Source organism: Mus caroli, unplaced genomic scaffold (assembly GCF_978045245.1).
Source record: "Mus caroli unplaced genomic scaffold, Mus_caroli_1 scaffold_19, whole genome shotgun sequence".
Taxonomy (NCBI): Eukaryota; Metazoa; Chordata; class Mammalia; order Rodentia; family Muridae; genus Mus; species Mus caroli.
In genome coordinates, this window is record NW_028227274.1 from 36,812,543 (window position 1) to 36,831,226 (window position 18,684).

Here is an 18,684-nt window from a genome sequence, read left to right on the forward strand (position 1 = left end):
TCCTTATATTTATAGAGTAGGCATGCAGCCAGTGGAGTGTATGAGATAAGGCAATTTTACTTTTTAAATTAGAATGGCCTTTTTCATAGCGATAGTGCTATACTGTGGGAGATATAGAAAACATAATGTTTTAGAAGCTCCTGAGTAAAGTGTATCAATAGATGATGACTCCGCACGCCTTTATCTTCTGTGTTAGACATTTGCTGTGTTTACTTATGTGTATTTCTAAGAGCATGGTGGATTTTAAACTAAGATATTCATTTTGCTATGAGATAACATTTGTTTACCAAGAATGTCATCTTTGGGATAGAGACTGTTACATTTGAAGCAGTTACAAGGCATCAGTTTCTCCTGTGCTTACTACCCTGGGGAATCATAACCATGTGACCTCTGCAGATGGGTGAGAAGACCTTTAGAGCTGTCGGCATCAGGGTACGCTTTTGAATAAGTGTCATCTCTCCCCACACACTTGCGGCCACACTGGCACTGACATGCCCACCTCAGCATCTTACGTTCCTTCAAGTGGCAACTTTGCTGTGAGTGGAATGAAGAGGGAAAAAAAAAATCAAGAATGGTTGTAACTGCACAAGTTCTATGAAAACATGTTGGGAGTCACATAATGAAAAAGCAGATATTTTTATTATGATGTTTATCCATATTTGGCATTGCTGTAAATGGCTGACTAACATTTACTGCCAATTCATTACAAATGTGTGGTTTGGTAATACCAGAACAGCAAATTGAAATGAAAAATAAAAGTTAAACATTTCCACACAAAACTTTACAGTCTGACATCTCACTGTGTAGTAGAAAGACAGGTTTTTAAACTACAGGTTATTCAGCATGAATAAAAAACTACAACTTTTATTTTTTAAACAGGAGTCACTGGTTTTTAATTTTTACACATTTAAAAATTACTGTGATAAAAAATAATGAAAAAGCTTCTTAATAATGCCATACACAGTATAATATAGATCTGTCCCCATTATATAGCATTTGTTTAATATACAAAATAGAATATTGACGCACTGAAATCTCTATGTAGTTAAGCAGGTTACTCAGGAGAGATATTTTCATACAGCCATTTATCAGAAAATAAAATCCTTTCAGGCATGTTCTAGACAGAAGCCAACCCTTTCCCGAAGACCTGGCTACCCATCTTGATAGACCAGGCTGACTGAAAATAGTCTGAAAAATGAGAAAGCTTCCATCTGAAGTGGTTTGCAGTGTCTTTTGCACACTCTATTTCACCTTCTAACACTGAAACCAGGCACATAAGAAACACATTCAACTACAGCTTATCGTTTACCAAAATCTAAAGCTCCTGAAGGCTACCATGATCCTTGAATGCTGACAGATCAAAACATACTACCATGGTTCATCCCATGGTGATACTGCCTCATGGTATATAAGAGGGAGCAAAATACTGGGACCAGTGTCCAGCTGGAATTCTCGTCCCATCTCGTCCCATCCCTGTCCTGCCCTGCTCTGCAGTGCTGGTGGGGCTGGCTTCTCCAAGCTCAGCAGAGCTCACCTGACTCATCACTAGGGACTCACACTCTGTGGCCCTTGTTCCTTTGGGATGATCTCATTTATTGGTTTGTCTTTCCTTAAAGAAGGCAGTGCTTCCTAGGTTCCCTTCCTTTCCCCAGATTTCCTGTCTTCTTTCTTCTGCATATACAGTGTTCCAAGCCAGTGCCTAAAATAACCAGAATGTCCCTTTTTGTCCTACCAGTAATTAAAGATAGTTTTCAAGATCTGTTGTGAGTCCTACAGGCATGTTACCAATTCTCATTGAAGCTATTATAAAATCTACATAGTTTGGAACGGTATGAAGCCACACACAGAAAAGGAGGCTGCTCTCAAACAGTACCGTATCTTTCTCACTTATACTCAATCAGAACCTTGACAGCTTTCTTCTTTCCCACATACCAAAGGAGCATAGCTCTTTATACATCTAATGGAAAACTTCCGGTAGTAGTTTTATGAATGTCTGTTGCCTTCTGTTAATAACAAAATAACAAAGCATATATATCTTTTTTGCCTTTTTTTTTTTTTTTTTTTTTTTTTGGAGCTCTATTTTTGAAAGCCAAGCTGGTTGGAACTGAAAGCAGATTTATGTGTGATGTGCTTTTTGGGTTTAACCATATAACATTCCATAAATGTACAATAATCTATTTTTGAGAAGCTCATTTTGAAACTTAACACTGTCATTGATAATCTTCAAGTGGTATTTCTTAGGCACCATAAATTTCACATCCAGCTGGGTTACAATTATCTTAAAGTACTTTGAGACCAATTTAAACCATTACAAACTGAACATTCCCTTTTAGAGAGAATTCAAAAAGCAAATGATTACACTTTTTTTATTAAATAATTTCTGCAAAATACTGAAAATAACAACATTCAAAAAGCATTCAAAGAAAACATAAGCATGTCCTCATCTTACTTGGAAATGGACTCTTGTAGGATGGAGAGGATTAGTGTGTTATCGGCTTCCTATGCGATTCTTTAGTATTTACATATTGCTGGAACCTCTATGCACATTATTGCCAAACTTCTAAAGCCTCTGTTTCTGTTAACCTGTGGGGAGGCTGCAAGTGAAAATAACCCTGTTACTGGATGGGGCCTATAACTACATAAGCGCCACCTTTCTGTCCTGTTTATGTATGTTAGCGCAAGGGGGAATTTAATAAACCAAACCTGCACTGACAGGGTCATGGTTGGATGAGGATGGTTAGAATGGGAGGTGGGGAATTAGTTCCCCTGTGATCTGATTGGGTCAAACCCTCAGAACCTCCACTGCACACAGGGCCAGTCCCAGCTCCCTCTCCCTAGCTTAGAGCAAACCTGTTTTAATTTCCAAGACCACTGAGGCCTGTATGGATGCTCTTATATACTATAAATCTTATAGGATATCCATCAACATTTCTTTGACCCCTACAAAAAATATATAACATGTCATGATAAAACAATCTCATCTAAAAATCATTCTTATTTTACACTATACAGCTATTTTACAGTCATGTTAATAAATTGCATGTACAGGTGCAGTAGCCCTTCCCTTCCCAGATCAGTGAATACCAATATGATAGATATCTGAAACTAGAACTAAATATAAAAATATATTAGAAGTTTCATATTTTTAATATTAGATTTTCAGTTTTCTATTACACAAATAATTTGGCCACCTTAAGTAGAAATCAGATTTCTTGTGGCTTAGTAAGTGTGTTAAGCTTTGAGTCACAGAAAGTTGGTAAGGTGCACACAGAAAGGGCTACTACAGCTTCTGTTTTGTTTAAAATGATAACTCTCAGTGTGAAGAAGTTCACAAGACTTGTGTTAGATTCTATGGCACATGTAGGGCTGTGTAGTTGGACGAACATGGATGCCTGACATTCAGTTCTAAATAACAAAAAATCAGTAGCTGATTTTCCTGTACCACCAGGAAAGCTAGACCAATTGGTGACAGGTGGGATGTGAAAATGGGTGTCTAGCCATTCTTGCCATATTAGAGACTTAGTTGAGGGTAACGTTTAATGAGAGAAGTTACTTGGTCTGATTAAAACAATCTCTCGGCTTTATCACAGCTGGTTATCTGGAATAATACATTTTAAAATGTTATACAAACTACTCCCGAAGGTCCTGAAAGAGCTGATTTACAAACTTTGTTGCTATCTCACCACTGAAGAGATGGTGCATTAGGTACAAACGGGGCCTGTTGGTAGGTACTGTTTTACAATTAGTCTTTTGTAACCATCATCCACAGTTTACCCAGCAGGTCACTGGACTAGGTGCTCTATACCAGTTAGGACGGTTAATCTGCACAACCTATATAATTCCCCATGGAAGCAGATATATACAGAGTAAGAGCTTTTGACGAGAATACTGGAGATCTGAGTCAATACCTGTGGTCTTCTGATAGCTTAGTGCCATCAGGGTAGGAGCACCGACCCATTTTCACACGGAAATTCATGTTAGCGTCTAGGAGAGCTGTGAGGCAGCTGCCCATCTTAAACAGCTGTACAGTAACTGGAATACAAAAATTATTTAAGAAAAACGAGCAAGCATAGTTCACTGAATATAAAGGAAATTGTTAAAACCAGACAGTAATAGCTATAAAAGGCACAACTTCCCTTTTCTGATATACACGTGTAAACTTTTTTCAGGTTTCCATGCATAAATCAAAATGCTATCCTAACTATACATGGGAAAAATACACCAACAGAAAGTCTAGAAAGTTTTATCCAGCCAACTGAAAGTATGAGCAGAAAGTTGATCACATGGACTTTGGGCACTGGAGGTTTAGTGCGGTCCTTCTCTGATAGTGGACACGTCTCCACTAACTGTTTTTAGTTTCTGTGTGACACACCAACCAATACACATCACTGTCTGCTTTCCTATCACTGAAAAGTGATGACACAACTGCTTCTGTTGCCAAGTCTTGGCCCTCTATAAACCACATGTAGTGCGTATTTAAAACAAAACAAGACAGAAACAAAAAGAACGACAAAACATCTACAAGACAAATTGATAAGTTTGTACAGTAAAAGCTATGAATTCAACTTTCTTTAAGGCGGCCTTTCTCAGTCAGGCGGTCATTTCTGATGGAACAGAAGCTTTTTGATATTTCCATTTGAGTATTTTGGTATCTGATTAGTGATGATTTCAGCTAACATCTCTGGGAATTCAATACTCATGGACTTATCCAAAAATGTCTGGAAGCAGTAGCTAAGGAGATTTTCAACCACCTGCAAGAGAAGATACGGTAACGGTGAGGCTTCAAAGCATAACTGCGAATGGCTCATATCTCTCGGCTCCCCCCACCAAGTCTTGACATATTTTTCATTTATTGAAAATCAATTGTTTTTCATGTAATGTATCTTGATTGTGGCTTACCCTCCTCCTCCCCAGTTCCTCTCAACTTCTCTTATTAAAAAGATCATGCTTCTAAGAGGTAATAATAAAATAAAACATAGCAAAATAAAATAAAAACCATCACATTGTTGGACAAGACAGACAAAGCAAAGAAGGAGAACCCAAGAAAAGGAACAAGAGTCAGGGACCTACTGGCTCCCATACTCCGGATCCCACAGACACACTAAACTGAAAGTGGTAATGTAGACACAGAAGACCTGCTATATAGATCCTGTATTCCTGCTCTACTGGCCATTTTAACAATTTGATTACAAATATACCAATCTTTGCTGGCATTGCTCAGATAAGAAAAAAATAAGCAGGTAAGAAGAAAAGGCATCTTCACGTTCTTAAATTGTGTCCAGAATGAAGCCCGGCATGCCTGTGACCCCGGCAGTCAGGAGACTTGAGTGTGAGGGCAGCCTGGACTAGGACTCATACACAGGAAGGTCAAACTAGTGCAATCTGATAGCTCATTCATGTACTTCAGGGATACTGCCTTAAAGATCAGGAGCTATAAAACTGTACTAACAGAGTAATCCTTTCACAAATGACCAGACTAATAAGACTTAAGAGAAATGTGTAAAAAATTATCTTGAATAATCACTATAATGACTGTTTGGTATATAATTACACACACACACACACACACACACACACACACACACACATATTAAAACATAACTTTAGGACCTACAGAATTCTTCTGTCTCTGGGTTTTTGAGCTAGGCTCTCTCTTACGTCTCTTTGACTGTCCTGGCATTCCCTATGTAGACCAGCCTAGCCTCATGCTCATAGACATCTACTTGCTCTACCACTGTGTCTGCTGTGATTAACGGCATCTTGCTCCCTCCCCCCACCACCTACTTTTTCTTTTTTGATGTTGTTTTGGGTTTATATTTGGTACTTACATCATGCATGGAGTCCAAAAGTTTTGTCAGTTGATAAAACCGCTGCCAATTCTGACTGGAGTTTCCTTCCCTTTTGACAATGGCTTTTCCTAGCTCTTTGATATAAGTCATTCGAATCTCATCAAATAACTCTTGGCTCTTCAGACCTTCCTTAGGAACTAAAAGGTAAGATGAAGTCAGTTAAAATACTTGTCTTGTACTAAGTAGGACATTTCATGCATATTTCATCGTTACACTGTACATTCAATACACTCTAAAATTCATGCATTCTCAAAGGATGGTGGGACTACAGCTAAGTGAAAGTATAGGTTAACTGAGAATTGGGGTTCATAACCACGGGAGATCCAACTGTCTCATCTTATAACGGGAGCAGTGAGGACACCTGAGGATGCAAACCGTGTCATCCTGTGTATAGCTAACTTGTGATGTGTGCCAGTGAGAACCCGCTTTAAACAATCCTCCATTTTACAACCTTCATACTGTACCAGGTGAGGTCAGTACCTCCAGGAAAGGGTGTCTAAAGGTGTAGGAGGTGGTGTGTTAACTATTACAGAGCAAACGGCTAGAGAGTTTAGAAGCAAATTCTATAGAACCTTTGATTTCAGTCTTTTTCTTTGAAGGGAGTTGTTTAAATACTTCATTGACAAGAACACACTGAAGTAGATCCACTTCATTATTAATCATCTTCCTCCGATTTTAAAGCTTCACAGCTCTCCTTTTTACTGAACCTGTTTTCCCTTATCCCTGTGGGCACAACTCTTGCTGTCCTTATCCTTCCGTTCAGCAGGCTTTCCCTAAATTGTATCATTGCTGCCGCACACCTCCCCAGCGTCTGCAATGTCACCAGGGAATTAAGCCCGTCATTCTTCTTCCAGGCTTTCTTCTCCTTTCTTTTCCTTCCTTCTTTCTTTAAGTTTTTTGTGAACTGAGTTTCCTCCCTAGGAGGAAATGCTAGTTTTCATTCCTCTTTCTTGTCCACCTTTGCCCTGTCTTCAGTTTTTTCATTCCTTAGCAGATGTGCCTCCCATGAACACATTTTAGAAACAGCCCCAGGGAGCTCCCTGAAGACGACCTGTGCGCCTCCTACTAGTTTTGCACCAAGGATCCATTTTGCTTTTTTTGTTTCTGGGGGTTGCCTTTGCTCATACGTAGCAGTTTTTCCAACTTTACCCCGAGGAGGGGCAGGAGCTTCATCACTTAGCTTGGCCCTGAGATGTGCTTCTGTTCTGACCAAGCATCAGGTTTGGGAAGCTGAGGTACCCTGCCTGTGGTGCACACTTCCAACCACTAGACTCTGGCCTAAGGCTTACTGGAGACTCCCATCAGCCTTCAGTGTCCCAGACATGCTCATGATTGCGTGTTCCCTTTGACAGTTTGAACTCTTAGTGACTGCTCTATCATCTGCAGTATACATTTACAACTAACCTATTCTCCCTTCCAAAATACACTAGAACTACTCTAACAGGCAAAGTCAATGCAGAGTGTATTTGAATTTCCCTCCTATGTACTACAATACCTCTGTCATTTATTGTACATATGCCTGTACTTCAATCACATAGTCTGCGATTGTTAATTTGTAAGATCAATAAAAATGTGTGTGTGTGTCTGTGTGCATGAGTGTTTTGCCTGATGTATGTTTGAGCACCACAAGTATGTACCGCAGAAGTCAGACGTAGGCAACGCATCACTGGGACCTGAGTTACAGACAGTTCTGAGTGGTTATGTGGGTGCTGGGGCCTGCTGAGCCACCTCTCCAGACCCCATGATACCTGATTATGGTACTATAACCGTTATGTAACATTAAGAAGAAAATAGACATTTTACTCTCAGGCATCCCTTTTCCATTAAAATCCCTCCCTCCCTCCCTCTCTCCCTCCCTCTCTCCCTCCCTCCATCCCTCCCTCTCTCCCTCCCTCCATCCCCCCTTCACTCCCTCCCTTCCTCCTTCCTTCTTTCCCTCCTTTTCTTTCTTTCTTTTTCCAAGACAGGGTTTCTCTGTGTAGCCCTGGCTGTCCTGGAACTCACTCTGTAGACCAGGCTGGCCTCGAACTCAGAAATCTGCCTGCCTCTGCCTCCCGAGTGCTGGGATTAAAGGCCTGTGCCACCACTGCCCAGCTATAATCCCTTTCTTATGCAGCACATAATTCTGACATATTTTCCTCTCTTCTGAACAATTTTTAAAATAGCTCATGTAAGGCAGATGTAAAGATGACCACAAAATCCCTTTAAAAAGACACATTTGTTTGAGGATGTTTTTATTTTACCCATTACTTTATTTCTTGAGACAGTCTTGATAGGTAGCCATGGCTGGCTTGAATTTCAGTCCTTAGTCTCTGGAGTGCTAGAATTCCAGGTGTCTGCTACTGTGCATGGCACCATCTTCCTCACTTCTGAGAGCTCATTCTGTTGGATCTACTGTCTCAGGATAGGAGGGTTGTTTGCGTTCATTTCTAGCTATTTACTTCACACTCTTACTTGCATGCTTTCTGATTAGAAGTCTGGTGTAAGTTATAGAAGGTTGGTTGTTGTCATTGCTGTTTTAAAACCATAACTCAAGATTTTTTACCCTTTGTTTTTCTTTGGGTTTTTTGTAATTTGAAGAGGATATGCCAAAATATAAATTTTTTTGTTGTTATTGTTTTTCTTTGCTTGGTTATCCCTGAGCGTCCTGCATCCACATCTTGGTATATATAACTAACTCTAGAAATTTCTGAACTTTTATTACTTAAAATATTTTTTTATGATCTCTCCATACCTTTTTTTATTCTTTTCCCTCTTTTTATTTGGGTCTAGGAGTTTTTTCTGCCCTATGTTCACTCTTTCTTGGTTGCACGACAACTGAGGGTCTGCCTGCTAGGAGCACCGTGTGTTCAGCATCTGTTATTGCTAGTGCTCCCTTAGAGGAACCTCCTTAGCTTCTGTGACTCTTCATTAATAATTCTCATGTGGTCTTTATTTTTCCTGTAGTGTCCTTAGCAAAAATATTGCAGTTATTTTAAATTCCAATGTGATAATGCCAGTGGTTTGGGGCAGATTTAATGCTGGCTTTGTTTTTTATTGAAAGCTAGACAAGAAGTGTCAGAACTGATGAAATTAAGACATTTTGTGGAAGATAGTATGGTAATCTGGCTAGGCTCTGGACTGTGTTTAATGTGGGTTATCTGCACTGGTTTGAATAAGAATGTTCCCATAGGCTTAGTCACCAGGGAGGGGAGCTATGAAAGGATTAGAAGGGTTAGGAGGTGTGTTCTTATTTGAGTAGGTGTGGCCCTGTTACTGTGTGACACTGTAGGATAAGCTTAGAGGTCTCAAAGGTCCACACCAGGCCCAGTGCTCCTCTCTTTCTGTCTATGCTTGCCGAGCGGAGTGTAGCACCCAGCTACTTTTCCAGAACCATGCTTGCCTGCCATCACGATAGTGAACTAAGCTAAGCTCTGGGAACTGTAAGCAAGCCTCCAATTAAATGTTTTCTCTTATGATTACATTTCACTTTTACTGCGCCCAAATAAACCCATTTTCCCCTTTTCTCCCCTATGAGTCAGGAGGGCTCATAGGGGTCTAGAATCCTTTACTTGCCTTTGCTCCACGTCAGATAAGGTCTTGATGAGGCTCTCTCTCTTATGGGGCAGGCCCTGCTTTTGCTTTGGAAATACTACATGTACCTCCAACAGTTTATCCCCCTTTCTAATCGACAAAAATGGGAGAGTTTTTCTCTTATCTTCACCACAAGTACCTGTAAAATTTCTGAAGAAAGTTGGCTTGCTGGGCATGTTGAACTTCCATTTTACACAAGTCATCCTCATCTGCCTCCAATCTGTTTCTTGGAGTTGATGAGATTCTTTTTAAGAAATTAGTTTCTTTTTTTAATAGTATATATTTAAGATTCAATAATATTTTTTTCTTGGCACAACAGCCCATTTCTTTTCAGTGTCGAGTAATACCATCATTTGGATATATCATTTTATTGATTTGCCTACTGGATGATATATCTCGTTGCGCCTAAGTTGAGCCAGATACAAACAGCTTGGCTATAAATATCCATGCTGCATAAGTTTTCATTTCCTTTGTACACTGATCAAGCAATTGCTACACCAGATGGTGAGACTATGTTCGCCTTTATAGGAAACTACCAAACTGTCTTCTGAAATGGTCATTCCACGTTGCTGTTCTTTCAGCAGTGAAAAAGAATTCCTGTGCTCTGTGTCCTCAACCAGTATTTGGTGTACTCACTACTCTGGAGTGGTTCATTCTAGACATGTCCTTATGGAATGTGACAGACTTACTGTCTTTACTCTATCTTCTTTAATAAGTCATCTTTGCATATTCCCAGTCCTTGAAAACTGGATTGTTTCAATTGCTGACTTGAAGAGATCTTTGTATATTTTAAGAGAATATCAGGTATGACTTTCCTTTTATTACTTAACCAATATAGACAAGATTATTTAATTTTTTGAACTTTTTTTACTTTTAATATAAAGCAGTCTTGCTAAAGTTTAAAGTTTAAACATTTGGTTGTTCTAAAAAACAAACTGTGATTATTTTCTCAGCTATTCCCCATTCATGGTAGCTGTTACTATTTATCTATAAACACTCGGAGAGTAGAGAGACAGACTCATTACTATTGGCATTCTTTCTCCACATCTTATACAGTGATATAGATGAATGGGTAGAAGGAAGACTCTGTATGGAGCCTCATCACCAGAGATCCCTGGGCAGATCCCACACCTAGATCTACAACACCTATTTATTTTACTAATATTGATAACACTTAATATATGTACCCTTTTGACAGTTTGCATTTCTGAAAATCATCTTACTAGGAAAACACAATGAAATTGGCATGCATATATATATATGTATACACACACACACACACACACATACACATATATATACACACATATGCGCAATAGTTATCCAACTTTCCCATGCATTTGCCATATTTAGACTGAAAGTTAAAAGTGGGTAGGTGATCCACCAACCTGAGGAGAGAAGCAGTAAGGTTTTCATACAGAGATACTCTTCATAGGACACTTGCAATCTTTGTAACTCAGTGGAGATAAACAGCATGTGTTTACATTGGTCATACATGCAGGGTAGAGTCATTCTCTGCCTGGGAGACACAAATACAGATGTGAGTTAGAAAGAAATAGTGCTAGTCTAAAATATCAGCTGAATTTTGGGTTGGTTTTTAAATTTATGCAGTCATGGCTGCAAACATACCTACTGCGGTTCCCAATAACCTATTATAGAACTAGAATGTTGGAGAACATGGAGAGACTATTCAATAATAACCCTTTACATGTGACACTAGGTTTTTGTTGTTCTGAAACAACAAAATTGTGAATCCTTTATATATTCAGAACTCAATAAGCTATCTAATTCTGGAATCTTTACAGCATACTTTTATGGAAACATTAGGGATTGGTTATTTTTACAGGTCTTTTAGTCTGCTTATTTCTTATAAAATTCTTTCATTTTGCCCTTCCCTTCCCTTTCCTCTCTCTAAACCTTTTCACGTTCCCCTTTTTGCTGTCCTTCAAATTGATGGCCACTTTGTGCATTAATTGCTGTTACATACATGCATGTATATTCATATATATTCCTAAATACGTAAGTGGAACCTGCTCAGTATGCATAATGTTACTTGTATGTATGTTTCTAGGGATGAGCAATGGTACTGGATAACCAACTGATGTATTGTTCTCTGGGGAAAGCCATCTCTCCTGTTGTCAGCATTGCTTAGTTACTATAGTTCTTTGTGGCAGGTTATGGCCATGTAACTTACTCATTAATAATCAGATCAGGAGCAAAGCATAGCAGGCTTCCACTTGCTTGTCTGTATGATCTCCAACCCAGGGCAAAGGCCATGAGAAACATCCATGAGTACTGTAGAAGGGTCATTTGGTCATCCAGGTGTAAGTTTCTGAATCCTAGATGGGAAATAAAGGTATAAGGAACACTCTAGTTGACAAGTTGGCCTCGTTTGGATGTGACCTTTAATAGACAGCCATTGATCAGATCAACACCTGGGCACTCAAAACTCTTTAATGATTTTAAAAGACTTATGAATAGCTATTTTTTGGCCAATTTTGTCTATTTAAGTGTACACAAAGTAGTATATATAGTAAAAGAGAAAGCCGAGAGTCTTTGCTTAGGATTCCTATTTCTTAACGGATTTAGATTTTTTAAATTTCCTGATATCCCAACTTCTTTTGCTAAAAAGGTGGGGTGATGGCAGCTTAGGTGTATGCAGCCATAAACTTGCCAACCACTTTCCTATCTGTAAGGTCAGGACGGATGCTTAACCTTGACCTCTGCTGCACCCGAAGTTCCAACATGAAACTTGTTTAAAAATACCTTTAAAATTAGAAGAAAGTTTATAGTCAGTAGATGCCATTTCATTTAATGAAAAATTAAAATAACTTTGTGTTAGTAAATTTTGACAAAGTCAACAAAATCTGCTGTTTATCAACTTCAAAAACAAACTGAATGGAAAGAAGTGGAATTCCTAAATGTTGTCTTCCAGGTGTCGCTGTGAATGGAATTTTAGTTCGGATAATATAAGATCTTATGTAAAATGAAACACTGTGTAACCTGAAAGTCAGGGAACAGTATCCAGTTTACTTTGGATCTCTCTTTTGTCCTTGTGAGTCAGGAGGTTAGACAGCCTAGAGTCTTAGGGCAGCTTTATTCTGAGGGCGCTGCAGACTGACCCCAAGGATTGTGTAGGATAAGCAGATTGCATGTCACTAAGTTACTCACCAAGCCCAACTCAGAGCGCATTTATTCAATAAAATACAAAGATTTATGCTGTGGCTCGGCCTTCATGCCTTACCTGGTATCGCCTTTGCCCATTTCACTGCGGCAATCACTTGGCGCCCACCTAACATGTTGAGCGTGGTCATAATTCTCCATGCTGAGTCTGGAACAGAGCTGTCATATCCTGCGTATAACACCTCAGGCTCAATCACCTCCAGCAGTGACACCAAGGTAGGGGTCAGCTGTGGTAACGCGGCAGGAACTATTGTTTTGTTAGGGTTTTCAGAAGTGTCTTGTGAGACTCCTGCAGTGGCTTGCTGAATTCCTTTAATTTTTTTCTTCGTTTTTCGAGCTGTGAATATTGAAAAAAGAAAAATACTAAATCAACTTTGTAGCCTAAACTTTCAAGTTATAAGAGGTCTTTAATTTCTGACACTATTATTGAAAGAAGTAAACTATTTAAAATTTTTGGGATGTCTATGTGAACATGTGTGTACATGTGTGAGTGTGGTGTATGTACACGTGCATGTGCATACACCTGTGCACTACTCAAGGCCAAGGGAAGAAGTTGGGTACCCAAGTCTATCACTCTTTTGAGGCAGGCTCTCTCGTTGGACTTGGAGGTAGGCAAGTAAGCCCTAGAAACACTCCTGTCTCCACCTTATCCTTCAAAATTCTGTGGCTAATAGGCAAGGGCATAGCTATACCTGGCTTTTTAAGTGGGTAGTGGGATCCTAACTTGGGTCTTTCATGTTTGCCTAGCAAGTGATTTTACCCATGGAGCCCTCAGTTCCAGGGTTCTCTTATTAGTAATTTGATAACATGGCATGGAAGGGAAAGAGCTACAGGACTTCCCTCCCAGGACTTGTTTCCTCTAACAGGGAACCAAGTTTACTGTTCACCTTAAACTTGAGTCTCGGGCTGGAGAGATGGCTCAGCAGTGAAGAGCACTGACTGCTCTTCTAGAGGTCCTGAGTTCAAATCCCAGTTAGAGGCAGCTGTGAGTTCTCAGCAAATAAGGGTGCTGAGAAGTGAGGTTGGATCCTCTGCCACTGATCCATTTGTCTATCCCAAAGACTATTCTTTATAAAGTACAACTATGGCCATGTCTCTGTCATGGTTATATAACTCCTACTCAGGGTCTGTATTTACAGCTCAGTGCTACTTCTTCCAGGATGACGTCTCTGACTTTCAGGACAGGCTCAGATGGCCTTCTCTCTTGATCCTGTAATAGTATTTCCTTTGCAGAGTGCCATACTATTTTGTGATTGACATTGTAGCATAAACAGAAAGTAAGCTGCTCAGACTTAGGTACTAAATTTGTATTCTATTTATATTTGCTGAGTGTTTGCTATGATGTACCACAGGAGCAGTCAATACTAACACCATGAGTTAGTAAGAATGCTCCTTTCACAGAGCTTGCTATTTCCACTACAGCAAAATCCTGACGTTTCCAGAGGGAAGTTTTTAAATAAGTGTTAATTATATAACTTTTTATATAAGCAGGAATATCAAATTATAACATACAAGTAGTTTTTACTTTTCTTTTATACTTAAACCATAAAACAACCCATCCAATGTTGTTGGCAGAGTTGTAATAAAACATATGTTTTCAAGTAAAAGGTGTGGTGGTTTTTGAAGTGCAAAGTAAGAGAGGAATATGAACCAGATCTCATGTACAATACTTTTCCAATCTTAGGAAATGGTTTTGAGTCTTAAAAAAGGAGTAAGAAGGATGAAAACAAAATTGCTCCAAGTTATATAATTTTCAATATTATGTAACCTCTTTACTTAATATACACCATGGCTGTCCCAAATTCAATGTATATAACAAAAGTGGATGAATTAACACACAAAATGATATGATCGTGGAAAAAAAACCCATTTTAATACAGCCTTTTGCTAATTAAGCATATACAGAGTTCATTGCATGATTCCACGTGCTTGCTGTTGTAAAGTAAAGCGATCAGTTCCCATGTGATAGGTAGACAGTCCCTTAAGGTCCCATTACCTTCCAGGTTCATTCCAGCTTGAAGACATTTTCGATAGCGGCATGCTGGACAGTTTTTTCTTCGAATTTTATCAATGATGCAATCATTTCTCCCAGCACAAAGGTAATTGTGCTGTCCTATAAGAGATTAAAAGGGCATTGTTAAAATTCCACAGATCTGTAAGGATATTTTAAAAGAAAAAGCCTATCCTCTTTCTGTTTTTGTTTTGAGCAGACTATCATCAAGACACAAAGTCACTGACTAAGGATGTTAAGTCTGTTTATCTGCATCAATTACAATGTTGAGAGGACCTGCTCTGCTTAACAAATTTAAAGTCAATGAAAACAACCCTTACTACAGTATTTCATATATAGATGTGTACAAATCATCAGAATACTCTAAGATCAAGAGACAGAATTGTATGCTATTAACCCCATGTGCCAAAGTCAGCACTTTAAGACCTGCTTTCTATAGTTGTTTAACAGTTATAGATGGGGTTTGCAATTATTATTTTTACTATGAATTCTGATCTATTACCGAAGTGACTAAAAGGAAGAAGGCTTAAATTTTCTTTTGGAATCCCTAAGGAAAAAGATGACTTTAATTCATCATTCAACATTATCATGTGTAGGTAAAACAAGTTCTTCCCAATTTTAAATGAAGTAAAATGTTACCAACTTCTAGCCACTGGTTAGGTAAATCACAAATGTGGCAAACTAAACAAACTAACAAAGATCATTATTTAATATACTTTTAGAATACAAAGATGCATGGAGTTGCCTTTGGCCTCAAATACTGCCTTAATGCTAGTTAGCGGCTCCATTTCCTGGTATCCACTATTGAAGAACATATTATGAACTTTAGTTCTCTCCTGGCAAAAAATTCTAAGACTGTTAAAAAGGAAAAGGCTAAAAGTGTTTCTATCTCCCACATGCACTGTCTTCTTTAATCTGAGTATTAAATGTTGATGAAAACAACTGAAGGATCTATTTGACTAGGGTGGGGTATAGAAGCTCCCTACACAAGACTTAACTGTCCATATAGATACACCAGTAATTAACAATCTGTGTGACTTCTATTAGAATAAATCATATTCAAAGAAATGAGAAAGAATTGTAATGGTCAGTTCACCAGTTGGAACATATATAGACCTGATTTCTAAGAAGAGACCTTTTTCTTTATTAGTTAGGGCAATCTAAGACTTGGATTAAAAAAAACATTTAGTTTTTTCTGATATGTAAAATCATGATGTTGTTTAAATATGAGTTTGGAGTACATAGTTAATTGTATTAGTCTAATCTTTTGTGAAGATACAGTTATGAAGTTGACTAATAGTCATATATATATATAATATATATTATATAACAACTATATAGCTATATATATATAGCTATATAGTTAAGTTATATAATGGCTTTATTTCAGGGTTACTTTCCCATGCTTAATATCTATGCTAGCTCTTCAAATCCTTTCTGTATTTTGTAAGCCTCCTGTTTTCTTAAACACAAAATAGAAGAACTAACTCAATAAAATCCTATTATATGGGACTGGAGAGATGGTTCAGTAATTAAGAGCACTTGCTGCTCTTGCAAAGGACTTTGGTTCAGTTCCTAGCACCCACATGGCAGCAGGTCACAACTGTCTATAACTCCAATTCTAGGGAACCAGCTGCCCTCTAGCTCTGCAGGTACCAGGCACACAGTGTTCATACAGGTAAACATTTATACATATAAATAAGGCTAAATAAATTCTTTTTAAAAAATTCCATCATGTAGCAAAAGGAGAAACAACAGATTGTATCCACAGTTAAAGCACTAAAGTTTTACACCCTAAGAACACCCCTACATCCGTTGTCTTTCAGAGAATCCTTATATCAGTGTTGCTGGAAAAACTGGGGAAAAATTACTTCTAGAGTAGAAAAAAATTCAGTGTTTTATTTATGTCTAACTAAAAGATTGACTGTGTGTATTATGCTGATATTTATTTCTTTATCCAGTGTGTAGTATAACTGAGAATCTTAGCTATAGGCTCAGGTTATTATAATAGAATGACCCACTAGTCTATTCATTCCTTGTAAAAAAATGGGATTTGAGCTAGTGTTCATTATTTCAAAAAGAATGGCCATGTACTACTAATTACTAATTTCCCAACTGTCTTTTTGAGACAGACATCTGGAATTCCTTTGTTTTCTGCCACCTGATAAATTTCCTTTCTAACTTCTTAATGTCAAGGGAAGAGCCTTCAGCTCATCCAAAGCCTCTGTAATACTGTTGGTTATTGGTACTTTTGGCTAAATCTACTTTTAGCACTTGACAGTGGCTTGCTATTTATGATTGGTGTAGCAGCCAGCTTACAAGATACCCAGTGATATCTGTCTCCTAATAAGGTGTAGTGTAATCCCTTCTAAAATCATACCAACGCTAGATTCTATGACCAATAAAATGTTGCATAGAACAACATGGTATAGGAAGTGGGAAACAACACATGTAAAAGATGCAGGCTACAGACTGTACTGGGAGTACCTGAAGATTAAATATAAACTAATACTATCAGCTTAAGCTTCTATAGCAGTTCTCAGTAGCAGTGGTATAGTGGCATGCCAGGAAACTGATCTTGGAAACATTAACCTTTTGGAGTTTGTTCTCTATGAACTGTTAGAAATTTTGCCAAGCTTGGAAGTAATTATGCAGATGATACTGTGTTCAACACACCATAACTACTCAGTATATAGTAGCTAATAGTTAAATCTCTTGTGATTACTTTTATTTCAGCATCTACCTGTATTATAATCTAGCGCATATCAAGGGCTTGTCAGATGCATCTTTGAAGGTCTTTGCTGAGAATAAGACCTTATTTGGAGACCACTTTGTTGCAATCCCAGCTTGGCCACTTCAACTTTCTGAACCTGTTTGCTAGTCTGGCAGACACAGATCCTAACAGAATCTAAGTGTTCACAGGGCCACTAATTGATTTTGTATGTATGTACTTCACACATGGCAAATGAAGAGTCATTGGTAACTATCCACTTATGGCCTACCAATACAGTTATATATACCTGTTGGTAAAATGAATACAAGTAAAAAGGACCAGAAGGGCATAAGGACATGGAGAACTCCCAGGATCTTGGATTAAAAAATAGGTTTGTCTTATATAAATAACAAATGTATAAAACTTAACTCTGATGTATGTTTGGGTATTTATAATGCCAATATAGGGTTTAAGTATAATTTCTAGTATGTGTTAAAATGTTATGTTAAATATGTAATATATGTAATATCAAATAAAATTTAGTAATTTTAAAAATGAAATGCTACAAACTATGTTATGGATTTTATAAGTCTAGATAAATTTTTTCCTTGAATTAGAGTATCAAGGGTTTACAGAATGTTAGAGCTGGAAAGTGCCTTTGAGAACACTGAAACTCAAGTTAGAGAGGAAGCTGAGCCAAGAGGCTTACTCATTAACACTGTGCACAGCTAAAGGTTTCCTTACTAATGTATTCTAGCTACCACGCTTTGCTGAAATAACTAAATGGTAAACATTTTAAAAATAGTGTACTAATACTTATTTTTACATAAAAATAAGGGAATGAGTTCATTTAAAATAAGGGAATGAGTTCATTTTAAATAAGAACAATGGGCTGTGAATTGTAGTATATTGAAAGATCAATGTAGCTTTATTTTCTGGTTTAATTCCATTAAGATGCTTTTGGGCAGGGTATATAAAGTATCTCTAATATTAACCGGCTGCTCTGGAATGTGAACCCATCAACACATGGTCACCTTGCAGTCATCTTCTTTCAAACACCATATTTCCAGACTTCACCTATACGATAATCTCTGTACTTTGTTAATTTGGCCTCAGCCACTGTGGTACTTAACATGACCTCTTTATTTATTTAACAGGAAAAAAGTAAAGCAAAGAATGCTGCCCTCCCTTATTGTTCCTTCCCAGGGTCGCCGATTTTGTCAGACTGGTGTAGCTGGCAGCTTTGAAGCCAGCCTACTTACGGGAATGAAAACCTACCATTGTCGAACTGCCCAGAATCAGCGTACTGCCAGTCTCTGCAGCAGCGTTCCTTACAATGCTTGCTTGAGTTCTTT

The 18,684-nt window shown here is 38.2% G+C and overlaps 1 protein-coding gene across 7 annotated transcripts in view; it reads right to left on the reverse strand.

Moving 5' to 3' along the window:
* Positions 1-617: 617 nt before the first annotated feature.
* The window catches only part of Nr3c1 (nuclear receptor subfamily 3 group C member 1), a 107,714-nt gene continuing 89,647 nt past the window's right edge, over positions 618-18,684 (reverse strand). For all 7 annotated transcript variants that reach the window (XM_029472041.2, XM_029472042.2, XM_021150302.3 and 4 more), the window contains exons 4-9: positions 14,602-14,718; positions 12,667-12,942; positions 11,617-11,761; positions 10,811-10,941; positions 5,829-5,986; positions 618-4,751 (exon numbers count right to left, since the gene is read on the reverse strand). In XM_029472041.2, the coding sequence (XP_029327901.1) occupies positions 4,599-4,751; positions 5,829-5,986; positions 10,811-10,941; positions 11,617-11,761; positions 12,667-12,942; positions 14,602-14,718 (980 nt within the window). In that variant the 3' untranslated portion in view covers positions 618-4,598. The remainder of the gene's footprint in view (positions 4,752-5,828; positions 5,987-10,810; positions 10,942-11,616; positions 11,762-12,666; positions 12,943-14,601; positions 14,719-18,684) is intronic.